At 36.4% G+C, this 19,110-nt stretch overlaps 1 protein-coding gene across 1 annotated transcript; it reads left to right on the top strand.

Moving 5' to 3' along the window:
* The first annotated feature begins 6,498 nt into the window (after positions 1–6,498).
* On the top strand, positions 6,499–8,259 carry LOC131041301 (bark storage protein A). The gene is made up of 6 exons (XM_057974342.2): positions 6,499–6,777; positions 6,916–6,983; positions 7,069–7,227; positions 7,328–7,543; positions 7,639–7,821; positions 7,921–8,259. The coding sequence occupies exons 1-6, from the start codon at positions 6,558–6,560 to the stop codon at positions 8,119–8,121; spliced, it is 1,047 nt and encodes a 348-aa protein (XP_057830325.1). The 5' UTR covers positions 6,499–6,557; the 3' UTR covers positions 8,122–8,259.
* The last annotated feature ends 10,851 nt before the right edge of the window (positions 8,260–19,110 follow it).

Raw genomic sequence — 19,110 nt, 5'->3', positions numbered from 1 at the left:
TTTATTGGAGTGTGAAAGGATAGAAACACCATTAAATGGTAGATGGATAAAGTTTGGAAAATGAAGTGTATCATTAATTTTTTACGAAAAAAAAATTCACACTTATTTTTGTAGTAGAGGAAGAGAAAGGAAAAATCCTATAGGATGGAATATTGAATTTGAATGGAGATCCTCTGTATATGCAAAAATGCTCTCCAAATTTCAATCTTCTGGAGTGTCAACCATATGATCAAGCAGTTTGGATACAGCTATATAACTTACCAATAGAATATTGTTCTGAAGAGTACTTAGTAAAAATTGGTAGATCTTTGAGGACCTTGATTGAAATTGATGCCAAATTAGCAAATGAAGATTTATATGTATATGCTAGAATGAAGAGAGAAGAGGTGAGAAAAATCCCAAAAGAAATAAGTTTGTGTGGGATAAAGGAGCACTGGGTACAAAAGGTGGAAATAGAAGAAGAAAAATTCTTCGGTTTAAAGTGTCAGAGAAGAGATCACAGAGAGAGTAATTATAAATAGGGGAGACACAATAATCTAACATGGACTCCCAAGAAAGGAGAATCACCTAGTGCAAATCAAAAAGTAGCTAATTCAATTACTAAAAAGGGGAAGGAAAAGGAGAATGAGAATGTGATTTTACAAAGAAGAGAATGCTCCAATATGATTGGCGCATTCAAGCCTCTACAATGGCAGGGTGTCCTCTAGGGCGATTTCTTGAATGCTTCCAGAGGAATTGAAAGCAATCAGATTGTATCAAAATCTATTCTATGTGATAGTGAGAATATCAACATTCAAGTGGATCCTACTATGAAAATGGGGTCGGAGATGTTGTTTGTGGGATCTTCACAAGAACCAAAGGATACTTCTAGTCTAGAGGTGGTTGGAAAGATGCAAACTGAAGAAAAATTGAAAGCTTTGAACTTGGATAGTGATTTTTTGCAAGTTTTATGTCTCACTAATGAGAAGTGGTTGGGAGAGGACATTTTGGAAAATATAGAACCAAGATGTCTAAATCAATCTGCAGCTAGGAAACTAGGGATGTCAAAAAATAATAGAGGAAGAAAATCCAATACGCAAAAGAGGGAGGATGAAGTAGTGGAGAAGGGTCTGATGAGTATCTCAGGGTTCTTGAAACTATCCAAGAGAGCAAGGAACTCCCTTGGAGGAAGATGAAGGTCCTACTTGGAATATCAGGGGTCTCTCTGCCCTTGGCAAGAAATGTTTGATCAAGAATTATTTGATCAAAGAAGAAGTGAATCTCATTTTCCTTCAAGAAACCAAGCTCAATCAGGAGTCTGGAAATTCCTTTGTAAAATTTTGTTGAAGATGGGAAGGCTTATTCCAGGATACAACTAGTCAAATGGGAGGATTGGGAGTTTTGTGGAATGCAAATATGCTCCATCTCACTTTGGTAGATTTAGGAAAGAACAAGTTAATGTGTGAGGTGACACTACCCTCCACTATATTGATATTCTATATTTTCAACATATATGGGCCTATCAAAAGATAGGAGAAAGCTATAATTTGGAGAAATCTAAAAGAAAAGTTAAGGACAATTGATAAAGAAAATTCATGGTTGGAGGGGATTTCGATGCCATACTGAATTTATAGAAGAAGAGTGGTCGTATACATAAGGAAAATAGGATTATGTTCAATTTTGGTAACTTTGTGTCCTCCTATAGGCTTCTTGATATCATCCCAAAAAAGGGTATGTTCAGTTGGATGAACAAGAATTTGGGATTCATAAACATTGTTGAAAGACATGATCAATTGCTTTTGGGAAATTTTTGGATGCTCACTGACTTTTATATTACCTCAACTATTCTCCCTATTTCTATCTTAGACTTCTATCTTGATCTTTTGCTAATTGGGCCCCTAGAGAAACCCAATAAAGGATATTTTAAATTCCAATCCATGTGGTGGAGAGATTCCTCTCTACTAGGGAAATTGGAGTCTTGGTGGAAAGAGAGCAATGGTTTTAGAGGATCAATGAGTTTTTGCTTCATGTGTAGAGTTAATTTTGTGATGAATAAGTTGAAAGAATAGAATAGAGTATGTTTTAATAATATTTTGATGAAAAATCCATGGTGGAGGCAAAACTCTACTCTTTGAATGAAAAAAGCATTAGGGATGGGATGATGTTGGAATACTTCAATAAAGAGAAACAATTGAAAGATCATATTTCTGAATTGTTGGCCAAAGAAGAATTATATTGGAAAGACAAGTCACAAGAGGTTTGGTTAAAGGATGGTGACAACAAGTCAAAGTACTTTCATGCCTCTGTTAAAACCAAAAGAATAACAAGTAGAATAGAAAGGATTAGGTTGGGAGATGGGGATTCATGTTTGGAGGGGGAGAAGATTGGGGAGGAGGGGAGTTTCTTCTTCCAATATTCTCTTTGTAGTTCTAAGCCTCCAAATATAAATCTATGGGAGGTGATGTTATCTAGGATACCAAATCTAGTTACAGAGGAAGATAATAGGATGTTGTGTGAACCTTTTTCTTTGGAGATCAGGCAGGCCACATTCTAGCTACACCTAGATAAGGTTTCAGGGCTGGATGGTATGCCAATGAGATTTTTATCACTCGTGTTGAAACTTCATTGGTGGGGATATGCTACGCTTAGCAAAGGACTTTAGGAAAGGTAGAAGATTTGTGTGGGATTTGAACAACATGGTAATAATGATGATCCTGAAGAAGGAGGTGTGCAAAACAATGGCATACTACAAACCTTATTTTCCTTATGCAACTCAATCTACAAAATCATCTCAAAGGGCCTAGCAAATAAATTGAAACTTATTTTAGAAGAGAAAAATGGCTTTACTCCTAGTCGGGATATAGTGAACAATATCATCTTAGCTTCATAAATTATTCATTCTATCAAATCCAAGATTATAAAAGGTATGGCCATAAAGTTGGATGTTAGTATGTCTTAGGATAAAATTTCTTGAGACTTTTATTGTTGTTCTTAGTAGGTTTGGATTCTCTAATTTTTTGATTGAAATTATCTGGGCCTATATCACATCTTCGAGATTCTCTATTGCGGTGAATAGTTCCTTATTTGGTTTTTTTAAAGATGCTAATGGTCTCTGGCAGGGAGATCCTATTTCCTATTTCCTTTTTGAAATCACGGTGGAAGCTTTGAGTTGGCAGATCAAGGCCAAAAGAGAAGCCATAAAATGGAAAAGCATTTCAATTAATGAAGAAGTGGAACCAATTACCCAATCCCAATTTACCAATGATACTATTATTTTTGGGGAGGCATTGATAACTGAAGCAGAAGCAATCAACTCCGCTCTGGAGGATTACTCTGTAGCTTCGGGATAGAATATGAACAAATAAAAGTCAGAGATCTTTTTCTTGAATACCAAGAGACAATTGCAAAGGATAATGCAGAGGTTTTGGGATTCAAGATTTTGATTCTTCTCTCAAAATATGTAGGGGCCCCGCTATTTGTGGGACCAAATAAAAATTATTATTGGGAGGATATTGTTGAAAAATGTCAGGTTAAGGCAGCCTCTTAGAAGAACAAATGGTTATCACAAACAAGAAGAATTATCATGATCAGGGCGGTTTTGTCTGCTATTCCTATTTACATGGTGTGATGTTTCAAATTGAATCACAATGTCTCCTCAAGGATTGAGAGCCTGCTGAAGTGATTTTTATGGTCAAGAGCCCAGGAGGAAAGAAAACTTTCGCTGGTGAAATGGGATGTGGCTTGTCTATCTAAGGTAGATGGTGGGCTCATTTTGAGAAGATTAGACGTATAAAACTTGAGGCACTGGGAGCCAAATCAAAGTAGAAGATGTTCAAACATCCCAATAAACTACGGTGTAAGCGGTATAATTATTTAGATGAAAATGATCTAGCAAGGGTCTCTACAATAGAAAATTTAAGAGGAGGCTCTTCTATCTGAAAATTCATTTGGGAGAGTAGATACATATTAACCAATCACCTTACATGGAAGATTGGTAAGGGCAGGGAAGCTAAGTTTTGGCGTGACTCGTGGAATGGGGAAAAGACTCTAGCATCATTCAGAAAAAAATCAAGATAGGCAGGCTGAGGTGGAAAGGATGTTTGGATTATATGTTGCAGATTATATGATCTTCAAGGATGTCACAAGGTTCTTAATCGATTGAATTCCAATCGACCACTTTCTTCCACAAGATATTAATTTAGATGTGTTGAAAATGGAATTGTCAAAGAGAAGAATTTTTGTTTGTCATAGGAAGAGAATGAAATAATCTAGTGCGTTTCTTCCTCTAGTATGTATAGTGTCAAATTGGGTTATGAGTTGCTCAAGAGAAAATTAGATAGTACTCATTGGCCAATGATTCATTGTTGGCATAAATTTGTCGCTCCACGAGCGGGAGCATTCCTATGGGTTGCACTTCACGGGAGAATATTTTTCCTACGTGTAAGGAGGACGAAGAGACTTTGAACCATTTTCTTTTGGGATGTCCTTTTGCTGGTTCTTGTTGGGACTGCTTTATGCAGTCAATTTGTTGGCAAACGGCCATGAAAGAGAGTTTATTTGATAGCTGACCGACATTTGGTAAAAATTCTTAGTGGGGAGACATTTGGCTAGTGGGCCCTTCTATGGTAGTGTGGAAGATATAGAAAGAGAGAAATAGAAGAATCTTTAGTGAATTGAGAAACTTTCTATGACAAATTATTGTAGATATAAAACAGAATATTTGTGAGTTTGTCATGGCAAAATTACTACATTCAAAGAAGATTTCAATATTTTTCAAATGGGATGAGCATATGCAATAAAACCTCAAAATAAACAAACAAACCAAAAAATGATAGATCAAAATGCAGTTTGGGTGATTTTTTGGATTTGGTAACTATTATTATTGAAGGTCTAGTTTTTCTTATTAGTGAGTCGTTGATCGTATTGTTGTTTTCTTTGTCTAACATAGTTGAATTGATTTATTTTCAATGCTTTCGGTTATGTATGCAGAGAGGAAATATTATATGCTATCCAAATGTAAAAGCATTCTAAATAAAGAAGCAATTGCAATAAATTTGCAAAGAAGCTTCTGAACTTATGTAGGAATTTCTAAAGGGTTATGGTTGTATAACATACTCTCGTTGTGCTTGTAATTTCTATTTCTATGATATTTATAGAGGACTCTACATTCATATTGGTAGTTTGTCAATCCAAGGATCAGAAATGAAAATCTTATCAAGAAGAGTTTAAAAAAAATTAAGTCCCTCTTTGATAAGATTTTCATTTTGATGTTTTGGTAGAACTTACCAAAAGAAAAATATTTTTAATGAAATGATTTTATTAGAATAGTTTTATTGTTTTTAAAAATATATATATAATTCAAGTTCCATTTTATTATTTTAAAGTGTGAATTTAAATTTCTATAAAATAACCATTTTATCTAATTAATTATATTATAGAAATAAGAAAAATCATTTTTAAAATATACATTTACTTTTTAAATAGAAAGAAAACTCAAAAAGCTTAAAAAAGTCCTATAACACTCAAATAAAAAGTTTTATCCAATCAAATTAAAGAAAACTTATTATGCCCAATAGGTGTAATTACAGAGGTGATCAAATTGAATATTGTTCATAGTCATAAACAGAACATCAATCGAAATCAGAGATTGTAGAAATTGAAACAGTCCTTAAGGATCGAATGGACTCAATTGCATATTTAAGGATAAGAGCGACACAATCTCCAGAAAGCTTAGAGAGAATGTCCACCGTCCCGTACACTATCAAAACATATCTACGTCACTGTCGATGTCCATTTAAAAAGAAAGCATGATAAATGTATTTGATGCTCATTGAATAAATTTAATAGGGATGATTGATACATTCTAAAGTTCTATGTTAATGATGATATGGAATCAATTTTTGTGTAAGCTGAAAAACATTAATGATTTCACGATGGTTATAGATAAATACATTTATTGTTTATTGAAAAAATTAAATAGATTTAAAGTATTTAATAATGTATATAAAGTATTTTGTTGGAAAAGTATGGAATTAAAAAGAAGTTATGTAGATTTATTTTTTTTATTTTTTTATTTTTTTAGTGTTAGAAATAAATTAGGGATGGGTAAACTATCAGAAGATTTGAATAATGATCAAAATTTAAACAAACTTTTCAAAAAGCTTTAGGATTGATATTAGAGTTAAGCAAGGATGCCTATTATTCTTTATCTTTTTTATCTTCTATCAACAAAGTAGAAAGAATGGTTAAATATGTTAAATATGTAAGGAAGAGATGGTGTTCTTTTGGGAATTAGAAATTTTCATTGCAGATTCATGTAAGAGCTACATGAGCACTTTAATGAATTAGAAATTTTGTTACGAGATGTAGATAAGTTAAAAATAGCAAGACCAAGATTATAGTATTAAATAGTTACGTAAGAGATAAGGTTTGCCTAATTAAGAGTATGATTAATTAAGGTTCTAAGACACTCTTAAACGGGAAACTAATCAGCGTCCTGCACTATAAATTGGAGCTAAGAGCAGGCTGATTCAAAACACACAAGAAGCAGTTCTTTCTTACATTTGAGTTAGTTTGCAATGGCTTTTCACAACTCTGCGTTTTTTCTGCTTTTGTTGATTGCATTTCCATTACTCTCCCATGCTGAAATTTCAGAGGAAGTGGCTCAAAAGATCAAGCGTATCAATGCCAAGGGCGAGTATTACGGGCTTGTGGTTTCCGGTGAGGCAGAACTCAAAGTAGTTCTGGCTCAGGGATGGTTCCGTCCTGACCAGGACTTGCCTACTGTAGATATCTCTGGTTCTCACAAACCCCATTCTTTTCTCTTTCTCTTATTCTATTGATTTTTAATATGGCGGAGGATTAGAACAATATTTCTCCTTTTCTTACTTAAAAGCAGTAGAGGTATATTAACTAGTGTTGGTTACTTTGCTACAGCTCGGAGGTTCCGTGTGGGAGATGTTCAAGGTTGCAGGACTATTCTGGCCATGACTGGAAGTGGATCGGTATAGATCTAATCTAAGCGTTTTCTTTAGATCTAATATAACATTAGTTTGGTTTCACTAAAGTTGTGAGTGATTTATTGTGCAGGTTAATGCAGCCCAGGCGACACAGTTGCTGCTGACTCACTTTCGTGTGAAGGGAGTAATTCACTATGGAAGAGCTGCGAGTGCAAGACCCAACGATCTCAGTATTGGTGACATTGCTATTCCCCGTCAATTAGCACACACTGGCGTCTGGTATTGGGAGGTACTCCCGGGCCCCAACATTCTTCTCTATTTTCTTCCCTTCGTTTCTGCTCTCCTTAATAGATGATGAGAAATAGGTATTTGATTTGGAATGATTTCAGAAATTTGGAGGTGATGAGGGAAGCTTCACTCGCGAAATTGCAAACCTCACGTTTTCGAAATATAATGTTGGAGAAAAGAGAGTTAACAATAAGCTACAGAGCGTATATTTCCAGCCAGAAACTGTTTATTCAGTCAAAGCAAAGCCTGAGGTGGGAACAGCAAAATTTTGGTTTCGTGTGGATGACAAATTGTTTGCCACCGCACGGGAGATTGAGGTAACGCTACGTTATCTTCAAAAATCAAAAGCCAAACGTTGTTTTAAGTGATTTCCTTAATATTTGGGATTTGCCTAAATCGAATGGACTTGCAGGATACACTTTTGGACAGGTGCGTAGGGAAATCGCTTATATGTTTGGAACAGCAGCCAAAGATTAAGAGGGTTGAGAAGGGCGGCAGTGCCAACTTTTATGTGAATAACGAGGCTTACAGAGATTTCCTCAAAACCCAGCTGAATATCGCCTCCCTTGACACTGAGAGTGCAGCAATAGCTATGGTCTGACTGACTACCTCAGAGCTTCAAATATTATAATAATATGAATTTACTGATAATCTTATATTTGCAAAGACTAAAAGTAACTTGGAATATGTGCAGGTGTGCGAGGGCGAGAGGAAAGCATTCCTGGCAATGAGATCGATAACAAATTACGCAGGAGGATCTTCTGCAGGAAACGATGCATCTGTGATACAGCAGTTGTGGTATTTCCATGCTCATGCGGCAATCGTTGCACTTTTCAAGAAACTGGCAGTAGGGGATTCCTACCTCGAATCAGTTACCGGTAGTGAAATCTGGTAAATGGAATATAAAGTTGTATGGTAGCTATGTATCTGCGTATGTGTGTGCTTTAAGCTGCTGCTTCAGCTTCAGAATCAGTCTGACTACTATGTATATTTGCTTAATCTAAATAAATCGCAGTTTGATATATTAAGATAACTTGGTGTAATACTAACCCTGCAAAATGTGATCGGTTTTAAATTTTGAGATGGAAGCGGATAACATTAAATTAACTTTAAATAATTTTTTTCTTTTTTTTTATGCAACTTAATTATTTATAGGAGTTGTTTTCGTATCTAGGTAGTAGTATAACACACTGTGCAATTTGTAATGCAATTAAGGGTCAAAAAGTAATCTTTTCAAAGCGTTGTTCAGTACATGACAAATTTTGCGTCAATACAGATTCACTTGATCAACTAATAAAAAATAATAATTTACCCAATTACAAATTTAAAAAAATACACCTATATCAAAGTCATGTGAAGCGGCTCACCATATTAAAGTTAAAAATATCAATGGACCCAATTTATTAATAAGTTTCCCAATTTATATTTAGCCACGGCCATGTCATAGCTTTCATTTGCATCAATTGAAGAGTATTGATGTACTCTAAATTTCATTTTATAGATGATTTTTTTGGGGGGATTTTTGGGGGGATTATTTTCCCCACACCAAAGCTCTCGCACCCACCCTAATCTGTTCTTGGTTGTAACGTATGTGACCTAGGCTGTCAACGACTCTTTTTCCTCGTTGCATTTTGGTGTCTTCTTTGAAAATCATTTTTTTTTTGTATGTTGTTGAGGGTTTCTTTATAATGTTTTCTTTCACCTTTTTTTTTTAATGAAATCATTACAGAGAGTACAAATTATTATTATTTTAGAGTGTAAATTCCTATCTTGTAAAAAATACAATTTAGAGTGAAATCATTTTTGGAGGAATAAAATTTGCATGTTGAATTATGTTTTATTTTTTTAGAGTGTACATTGCTATCTTTTAAAAAATATGACTACACCCAATAAATTTAGAAATAATAATAAATAATAATAAGATCTGCAGCACTGTGATATTACAAATATATGAATGAAACATAGCAAGTTACAAATATAATAATTGTAACACTATGACATTACAAATGTGAGACATCAAAATACAAATGTGAGGTTTCAAATATAACAACAACATTATGACATTTTATAATCATATCAGAATTATATGATAACTCGAATTGAGACTATAGATTACACAAATCAACACGTGTGGAAAATGAAGATAGCATATTTAGGGATAAGGTTGCAGAGACACGTTGAATAGGTCCTCTGCGCACTCAAAAGAATGGTCTATTCAATCATATCTCGATATAGAGTGGGCTTGGTGATATACAGAGGTATCTACAATAGCAAACTCCTCATTACGATGGAACCGTCCCTTATCCACAACTACTTTCGTTTCTGCTTGCCCGAAAAACGAAAGAATATTCAGATGATTGGAAACGAATGGGATTTATTGAATTAAATTAGCATTAATTGCGTTTGTCGATCGAATTGAATATTATTCATGGTCATACACAGCACATCAATCGAAATCAGATTGTACAAATGAAAGAGTCCTTAAGGATAACGTGTTTCTTTTTGAATGGACTCGACTCGACTGCATAGTTAAAGGATATAAGAGAGACACAATCGACACTCCCTATCGGTAATGGCTACCCAGTGGACAAAACGGTCTGCTCATGTCATGTCTTTTCATCCCTATCCTCCTGACTGAAGCTATTATTTTAGCTTCAAAACAGATTTTTAGTACAGCATGTTAGTGACAGGTTAGTCGATCACAATTGTTAATTACAAAATTGACAGTGATAACTAACACATATATTAGTCACCTCATACTGTCTTTTTAGAACCAGAACTGACTATCCCATCCCTCACTGACTATGCAGCAATGTAAACAGCATCCCATAGCTTAGCATCCCATAGCTTAGACCTGTCCTTATGCTTATGCAGTAAGTACCATCCGTTGGCAGGCCTCGGGGAAAACAATCTGAAGCAGCGTATCTTGTAGCATGTGGGAAACAAAGAAAGGACATTTAGAGATAAGGTTGCAAAAACGAGCCGATGACTCCGTGCAATGAAAAGGACGGGCTGTTCAATCGTTTCTGTATTCCTGCATCGCATGAAAACATAAAAGGTACGTATATTAATGAAAGAGTAAACAGATAAAACAGCAATCTGGCTAAATACTGGAACTAGATAATGGTTCTAATTACAGGTTAACTAGATCACTTTATAAAATATATGGATCAGGTTCGTTCAGTGCACATCTTTTCACATATAAATGGACATGCACATCTTTTCACGTATAAATAAAATCTTTCATGTTCACCTTTTTGATGGGCATATATGACCCTTCGAATTGGGTAAAGGTAAAATATTTGTGGATTCCCAAACGCAGAGCAGGATGATGTATATAGGGGGCCATCCATCCTACAGGTGAACTTGATGTTCTAGTGTGTTCAACAATCGTGCTGTAATACTTTTTCTGGAACTCTCCTTTTCAATCAGTTAATTATCTGATTATTTAGAGGATACAAAAAAATCCACCAAGCGGTCCAGTGAGCCAATCTTTAAATTGTATCTTAAATATTTCTTTCTTTCTTCTAACACTTCGATGAAAAAAAAAACTTACTTATTTCTCCATAACAATTCTCTTTTATTTCTCTGACCTATGTTCCCTTTGGACATCTATTTCATGCTTTATAATATAATCTAAAATTGTGTTATCAAACTGTCCCATCTTTTTCAGTTCCAAACGCAATGTGGATACGGTCCACTAGCCAGTGTGTGGTCGCTCTCTTATCCTGAGCTATGCTTTTGAGCTGGTTCGAAAGGAAACACGTGCTTTTTAAGGCCCGTTTCAAATTGTACAATTGATTTCGATTGATGTGCTGTGTATGATTATGAACGATATTCAATGCAATTGTCGAACACAATTATTGCTAATTTAATTAACATTTGTTTCAAAGCATTTATGCCCATTTAATGAACGATAGTGACGGTTTGCCGTTCACAAGCACTAAGTCCCAAATTGCATTATCAAACTATTGATGTACAAATTGAAACGTGCAATTATACAATACTTTTCCAGTCAATTTGTTTTACATAGGGGCAGCTATCATGCTTTTTTATTTAAATGGACAAGGGTGTGATTGATTGCCCTACAGAAGCAACAAGGCCAAAAATACTGACGTAATCTCTATACTATTTTCCAGAATATGTTAAAATGAATTCTTCTCTTTACTTTGTTGGGTTAAAAATTAGTCAAATCTAGGAAATATTAGTGTAAACATGTTTAGTGTCATTCCGTAAATATTTTAATCAGCAGCCTTCTATTTTGTAGAACTACCGCATAAGCGTTCCAGAAAACTTGGAGGTAAGTTACACCATATTTTGCACCACTTATCTAATGTTTGTTTGTAGATTATCAGAAAATATATTAGCAATCGAATTCATATGTTCTATGGATTTTTTATAACGGTTTTTTTTAAGAAATAGATAATCTAACTAATAAAGAACTATGAGTTTTTTAATCTTGAAAGTATTTGTATCTTATAATTATGAATTTTTATTGTGTACTTTCAAATAAATTGAATATGTATTCATTATTTATATTTGATGATGATTAAGTTGTAGATAATGTAGTTCAATAATTTTAATTGTAATCATTGTTATGTTCAACAATGTTAAACTTTATGTGAAAATCCATTTAAGTATTGAGATGTTTAACACTCCTTCAAATCTAAAGTGACACTCTAACCTTAATATTATTGGAAGCATATGTAGAGTACAATGTCAAGGTGCGTTCAATCAAAAAGTTGTGAACAATGGACAATAGTGAGAGACCTCTTCACCTTAATAAGAAGAGGTTTAGTTAGCTGTCATGCTAAACTAAGAATCACTCTTACACTTCCATCAATTTGGAGATGTAATGCTGGTGTCCCATGGGAGGGGCTTGGGCTCTATTTTTAGGCGTTGCAGAAACAATATCATAACTGATACCCAAAAAAAAAATTCTATTAAAAACGTTTTTATTTTAACATTTTACATGTCTGTCTTTTTTTTCTTTTCTTTTCTTTTTTTTTTCTTTTCTTTTTTTTTTAAACATTATATATTTAATTTTTTTCTAAATATTATTTATTAAAATTTACATATAATGTATAATTAAGTAAGTTTAAGATATACATATTAAATGGAAATTTTATTAGTATTACTATTAATTTTTAAAAATATATATACAAGTAAATAATATAAACCTTTATATATATGAAAAATGTAAAAATAGCTAAACATCATAGAAAAAACACTCTGCAAATGCCATTAACCAACAATGGCAGACTTGGAGGGAAAAGACAAAACCTGGAGGAGATATCCATAGACTTCACAAAGGAACTGGAGGAGGATGTAGTCTTTTGGGAAAAGCACACAATCATTGCAAGGATTATTGGGTTGAACTGGCCAAGAAAAGAAATCAAAAAATGGGTGGAAGGCAATTGGGGGATGTGGACAGTCACCAAATTCATTTCAAAGGGTTTTTTTGTGGTATTGTTCGAAGATGGCAGTAATAGAGATCGTATCCTCAACCAGGAGAATTGGTTTGCATATGATCATGCAATATACCTATAACCGTGGTCCCCGAACTTCGATCCTTTCCGTTGGTTGTTTACTCTGCGCTGGTTTGGATTCGTTTATACAATCTACCCATTGAAGATTGGAGCGAGAATGTTCTGGACAAGATCGGTAGAACCCTGGGGACCCTCTTGGAAGTAGACTTTGATGACGAGGAAGACCTCTGCAAATTTGCTCGTCTAAGGATTGTCGCAGTTAAAAGGATTCCTTTATCCTTGACTCTTTTAACCGCAAGCAAAGAGTGGCGACAACAAGTGGAAATTGAAAAAGAAATTAAGCAACGTCCTAGATGCGGGAGCAAATTTCATGGATTGGAGGCTTGCAAGATGTTTGTGAGGAAGGCCAGGAATGTTGTCAGAAAACCATCCAAGGTTTGGAGGCGAAAATCAGGAATAAAAACAGTTACGAATCAAGAAGGAAAGAAACCTGGAGAGGATGGTTAGACTCGTAACCACGTGCAGAACCCTTCGACTTCCTTGGTATCAGCACCCTTCTTGTTGAAGGCCACTAGTGAGGAAGAAAAGGTCTTGGTCCTAGGTGACTGTGACGATGGTTTGAATTTTAATGTTAAAGTAGATGGGGAAATTGATGCTCCAATCTCCCCGATATTTAACCCTTCGTGTAGAGGACTATCTGATACTGAGTTTGAATTCGAGAAGGGCATGGATGATGGTTTTCTACAAGATGATGAATTGGAAAATATTGATCCAAGGTGCATCAGTCAGTCAGCTAATGCTCTTTTGGGGAAGGCCAAAGATTTTAGAGGTAGAAGGAGCAATCGGCAGAAAAGAGAGGCGAGAGAAGGGGGAAAAGGGATCATCAGCGTACAGGAATTTATGAAGAAAGCCAAGGGAGAAGGGTTCTCCCTTGGCAAGAGATGAAAATCACATCCTGGAATGTCAGGGGCTTAACAGCCCCTGACAAGAAATGCTTGGTCAAGTGGTTTTTGTCTATTCATAATCCTAATGTGTTACTTTTACAAGAGACCAACCTTGGTGGAGATAAATCTGGGCAGTTTATTAAATCATGTTTCAAATGGGATGGGTTTTTTCAGGATGCAACAGGCTCTACAAAGGGACTAGGGATGGTGTGGAATCCGGCTACAGTTGAGGTGGTTCCTATTGCCTCCCATGAGAATTGGATGGCATGCAAGATAAAAGGCATTGGCACAAATCTGTGGTTCCCAATTTTTAATATTTATGGACCAACGAAGACTGAAGACAAATTAAAAGTTTGGAGAGAAATTACATTACAAGCAAACCTTGTTGAGCGGGATAGAGCTATCATACCAAGTGACTTCAACGCTTTGCTAGACGTCGATGGAAAAGAAGGTGGGCTCAGAAAATGTTCAAAAGTTATGGAGGATTTCAAAGATTTCATTGAACAAAGTAAGCTTATTGACATCATCCCAAAAAATGATAAATTTACTTGGACGAACAGAAGGCTAAATTTCTATAAAATATCCGAAAGACTGGATAGGTTTTTTACTGGAGAATGGTGGTTGGCTGGGGACATGTTATTAGTAACATGCATCATCCCCCAAAGTGGCTTGGATCATTTACCAATTTCGCTATCAATCGGCGAGGAAACTCACAAACACAGAGGATATTTCAAATTCTTAAGTATGTGGTGGATTGACCCTGGTTTCAAAGACAAACTTAGGGAATGGTGGTTGGAAGGAAAAACCTGCGTAGGCACTCCTAGCTTCAGATTTGTTAAAAGACTTCATTTTTTAAAACATTAGATCAAGGTCTGGAACAAATTGACCTTCAAGAATATTTTCTCAGAAAAATTGAGACTAGAGGAAGAACTCGAAGCATTAAACTAGAAAGTGATGATGGTCGCGATGACTAAAGAGGATTTTGTACTTGAAAACAATTTGAAAAAGGAGTACAATGAAGTTCTAAAAAGAGAAGAAATTTTTTGGAGGGGTAAGTCGAGAGAGCTATGGATTTCAAAAGGGGACCGTAACACAAAATTCTTTCATGCTTCCTCAAAAGCTAGAAGAATTCATAGCAAGATCAGTGCCATCAAGGATGAAAATGACAATTGGAAGATGGATGACGAGGAAATTCAGCGATCAGCCCTTAATCATTTTTAAAGACTTCTAGGGAATGCTAAAGTGGGGGGTGTTGATTTTCAAGACCTTGTTGATGCAAATATTAAACACAATCTTCTCTCCAAATCAAATTTTGATCTGCTAATAGCGCTCTTCGCAGTGGAAGAAGTCAAGGCTATGATGTTTGGATTACACCCGAATAAAGCCCCCGGTCCGAATGGGATGACTACAGATTTGTTTCAAACCTGCTGGGAGTTCATGGGGAAAGACATTTGGCTAGTTGTAGATGAGTTCAGGAAAAAGCATAAATTTGTTAAAGAACTAAATCACACCATGATAGTGTTAATTCCAAAGAAAGAGGACCACGTATCCATGGCAGATTTTCGGCTCATCTCGTTATGCAACACAATATATAAAATTATCTCAAAATCTCTGGCTAATAAGCTCAAGATAGTAATGCCCAAATTAATTTCCAAAAACCAAAATGGCTTCACTCCTGGCTGAGAATTAGTGGACAGTATCATTCTGGTAGCAGAGGTACTACACTCCATGCAGAAAGGCAAACAAATAGGTATGACCATTAAACTTGATGTTGCAAAAGCTTACGATAGGGTGGTTTGGGATTTTCTTGTCTGTGTTCTTAACAAATTTGGGTTCCTGAAAGACTGGATTGAATGCATCAAATTCTGTATCTCTTCGGTGAGATTTTCTATGATTGTAAATGGAGCGGTCTGTGGACTCTTCGAGGCCACAAACAGGTTGCGCCAAGGGGATCCTCTTTCCCCTTCACTATTCATCCTGATGGAAGAGGTGTTGGGTAACCTCATCAAAAGGAGAAATAGTGACGGCATGTGGAAAGGCATCAGGGTGCATGAAAACTTTGAGACCATCACGCACTCGCAATTTGTGGACGACACAATTCTATTTGGCGAAGCACTTTGAAAGAAGTAGGGGAAATTAAGAGTGTCCTGGATATCTACAATCAAGCATTGGGACAGGAGATGAACAGGGACAAATTGAAGGTTTTCTTCTTCAATACCAGCAAGCCCCTTCAAACCAAGATTGCCAACCTCTTGGAATTTAAGATTGGGGTTCTCCCCATCTAATATTTAGGGGTTAGAATCTGTTCCAGTAGTAGGCAGAGCCATATCTGGGAAGATGTGATCCACTCGTGCCAACGGATGTTGAAAATGTGGAAAAAAAAGTGGCTCTCGTAGGCGGGATGGTTGACTATGATCAGAGCAGTCCTCTTGGCCATTTCGGTCTACAGTATGTCCTGTTTCAAGATATGGCAGGTGGCTGGGAGGAAGTTGGATGGGTCGCTTAAGAGATTTGTGTGGGAAGGTGCCAAAGACCATAGGAAGATTCCCCTAATCAACTGGGACACCATGTGCCTTCTAAAGGATGAAGGTGGCGTTGGGCTAAGAAAGATGGATCTTCAGAACCACGAGTTGGGTGTGAAATTAACTTGGAAAATGTATGAACAACCAAACAAGTTGTGGTGCAAAATCTTTATGAAGAAATATTTGGATAGGGAGAGCCCGAACAGGATCCTAACCATTGCAGATGCAGCAAGAGGTTCCTCGACTTGGAATTTATTGCGGGATAGTAGGAGCATAATCGCAGAGCATTTATCTTGGCGCATTGGTAATGGTCAGACGACCATGTTTTGGCAAGACTCACGAGAAGGTGAGCAGGTGCTATGTGATTGTTTTGTTGAACAGGAATGGATCAAAGAAGTTGAAAGAAAAGTTGGCCTATTTGTCAAAGATTATGTTGTCGGTAGGTCGAGTAATGGTGGGATGGTGGGATGAAAATCTATTGACATTGGGGATAACAGGCTGTGCTTAAAGTTGGCAGATCTTCTAAAAAATAGATGCGTCTTGCAGTCAAAACAAGAGGACACCATTTTTTGGAGTGCTTCCAAATCTGGTAAGTACAGTGTGAAATGGGGATATGAGATCCAATGTATAAGAGTGAGAGAAAGCAAATGACCTTATTATCTTTGCTGGAATAACATTGGTCTCCCCAAAGCTGGAGCATTTTTGTGGATTTCTCTGCATGGAAAAATTCTGACTGATGATAGATTAAAGCACATTGGGATCTCAAGTCCAAGTTGGTGTGTATTGTGCAAAAGGAATGAAGAGTCAGTTAATCATTTACTATTTCAATATCCCTTTGTAGAAGGGTATGTGCACCAAGTTGTGGTACCAAAAGGGGGTCTTAAGATGTCACTTTTTTTCTGAAATCAGCAAAGTCTGAACTTCAACGACAAATTGAAGATAGTTACATTCCAAATTTGAAGATGAAACAAGAACAAGAGTTAGAGTGCTTTGAGTCTACTTTCTAAACTACTATTTTTTTTTGAAAATGGTGGAGATTAAGGGCTTCAAAAAGGGGGGCCACAAAAAGTGGTCCTATTTTTATGCAAAAAACATAACATAGCGTCTATTGTGGCCCCCCTAAAATGTTAACTTTTTTTTTGAATTTTTAAAATCGCTTCAGTGAGAAATTAGCTAACACCTTGAAGTTTATGCCAGAATTTTCAGCTAATTTTTTAATGAGTATATGATTTTTTACTAATTTTCGAAGTGGACACATCCTGAAAAATAGAAATTTGAGCATACTCCCCCCTAAAATCATTGAAAACAAATAAAAAATCAAAACCTTTTTTTTATAAATTGTGTACAAGGGAATCTAGTTTCTAAAAATGTAATTTTTTTCAAAATCTGATGAACGTGTAAAAATCTAGACCCAAAATAGTGCATGTTGGTTTTTGACAAAAAATAGACACACTAACAAAAGAAATTATAGATGAAAGACTTAACGAAATCAAAATTTGAAATAAATTACATTTTTGGATAGCTAAGAGGGAGCTCAAGTTTACCATGGTATTTTTTTTAACTTCATTGAAACACATGCAAACCTGACGGAGAGGATGACCAAAAATATGTCAAAATTTTCAATGTTCTAACAAAAACACGTCTCTAGCCTGAAATGGTCGTCCAAACCTTTGGGTTAGATGCCCAAGGCAAATCTAAACCATAGGTTTGGTGTTTCCCAAAGTGGGACATTTGGCACTCGCCAAATATGGCGAGTGCCCTATTTGGCGTGTGCCAAATACGGCGCTCGCCCTATTTGGCGTGCGCCAAATGTGATGAATGGATATTCCATTTGGCGCGCACCAAATGTGGTCATTTGGTGCGCGCTAAATGTGGATGAAGAGGGAGATAGCTTGAGGGATAGCATAATAAGGGAATTGTGAGAGCTAGAAAGGGGAGAGACAAAGAAGAGAATGTATCTATAAGAATGAAGAGCCCGAGAAGAGGTAAGGGGAGAGAGAGAATATGAGATCTATTTCATAGAGAGAGATGGAACTACGAGGGAAGGGAGATAAAGAAGGGAGAGGTGAGATGGGGGTTTCTATGTACACATTTGGCACTCTCCCTATTTGGCGCGCGCCAAATGTGGAATAGATACAAACTCTTCTTTGTCCCTCCCCTCTCTAGCTCTCACAATTCCTGTATTCTCCTATCCCTAGAGCTATCTCCCTCTTCATCCTTACACCCATCTAATTGCCTCTCTCACCTCTTTCCCTCAGTTTTTTCCTCACTCCCTCCTCTCTCTAGGTCCTAAGGGGTCATAGGACACCATATGACCTCTTATGTTACCATAGGACCCATAACGACACCATATTTTGTCCTAAGTGGTCATAGGACACCATATGACCCCTGAGGACACCATAGGACACATAACAACACCATATGCTGTCTTAATGGGTCATAGGACACCATATGACCCCTTAGGTGTCGTTAGCGGTCATATTGTGTCCTAAGGTGTTATATGGTGTCCTATGACCCCTTAGGACACCATATGATCCTTTAGGACACCATACGACCCATAACGACACCATATTGTGTCCTAAAGGGTCATATGGTGTCCTAAAGGGTCATAGGAAACCATATGACCCCTTAGGACATCATACGACCCATAACGACACCCTATTATGTCCTAAGGGGTCATATGGTGTCCTAAGGGGTCATAGGACACCATATGACCCCTTACGACACCATACGACCCATAACGACGGCTAAGGGGTCATATGGTGTCCTAGGGGGTAATATGGTGTTCTAAGGGGTCATAAGATACCATATGACCCCTTAGGACACCATACAACCCATAACGACACCATATTGTGTCCTAGGGGGTCATATGGTGTCCTAAGGGGTCATAGGACACCATATGACCCCTTACGACACCATATGACCCATA

This window comes from Cryptomeria japonica, chromosome 11 (assembly GCF_030272615.1).
Source record: "Cryptomeria japonica chromosome 11, Sugi_1.0, whole genome shotgun sequence".
In the NCBI taxonomy this organism is placed as follows: Eukaryota; Viridiplantae; Streptophyta; class Pinopsida; order Cupressales; family Cupressaceae; genus Cryptomeria; species Cryptomeria japonica.
Note: the sequence above shows the minus strand (reverse complement) of the source record. Positions and strands in the feature narration are given on the sequence as shown.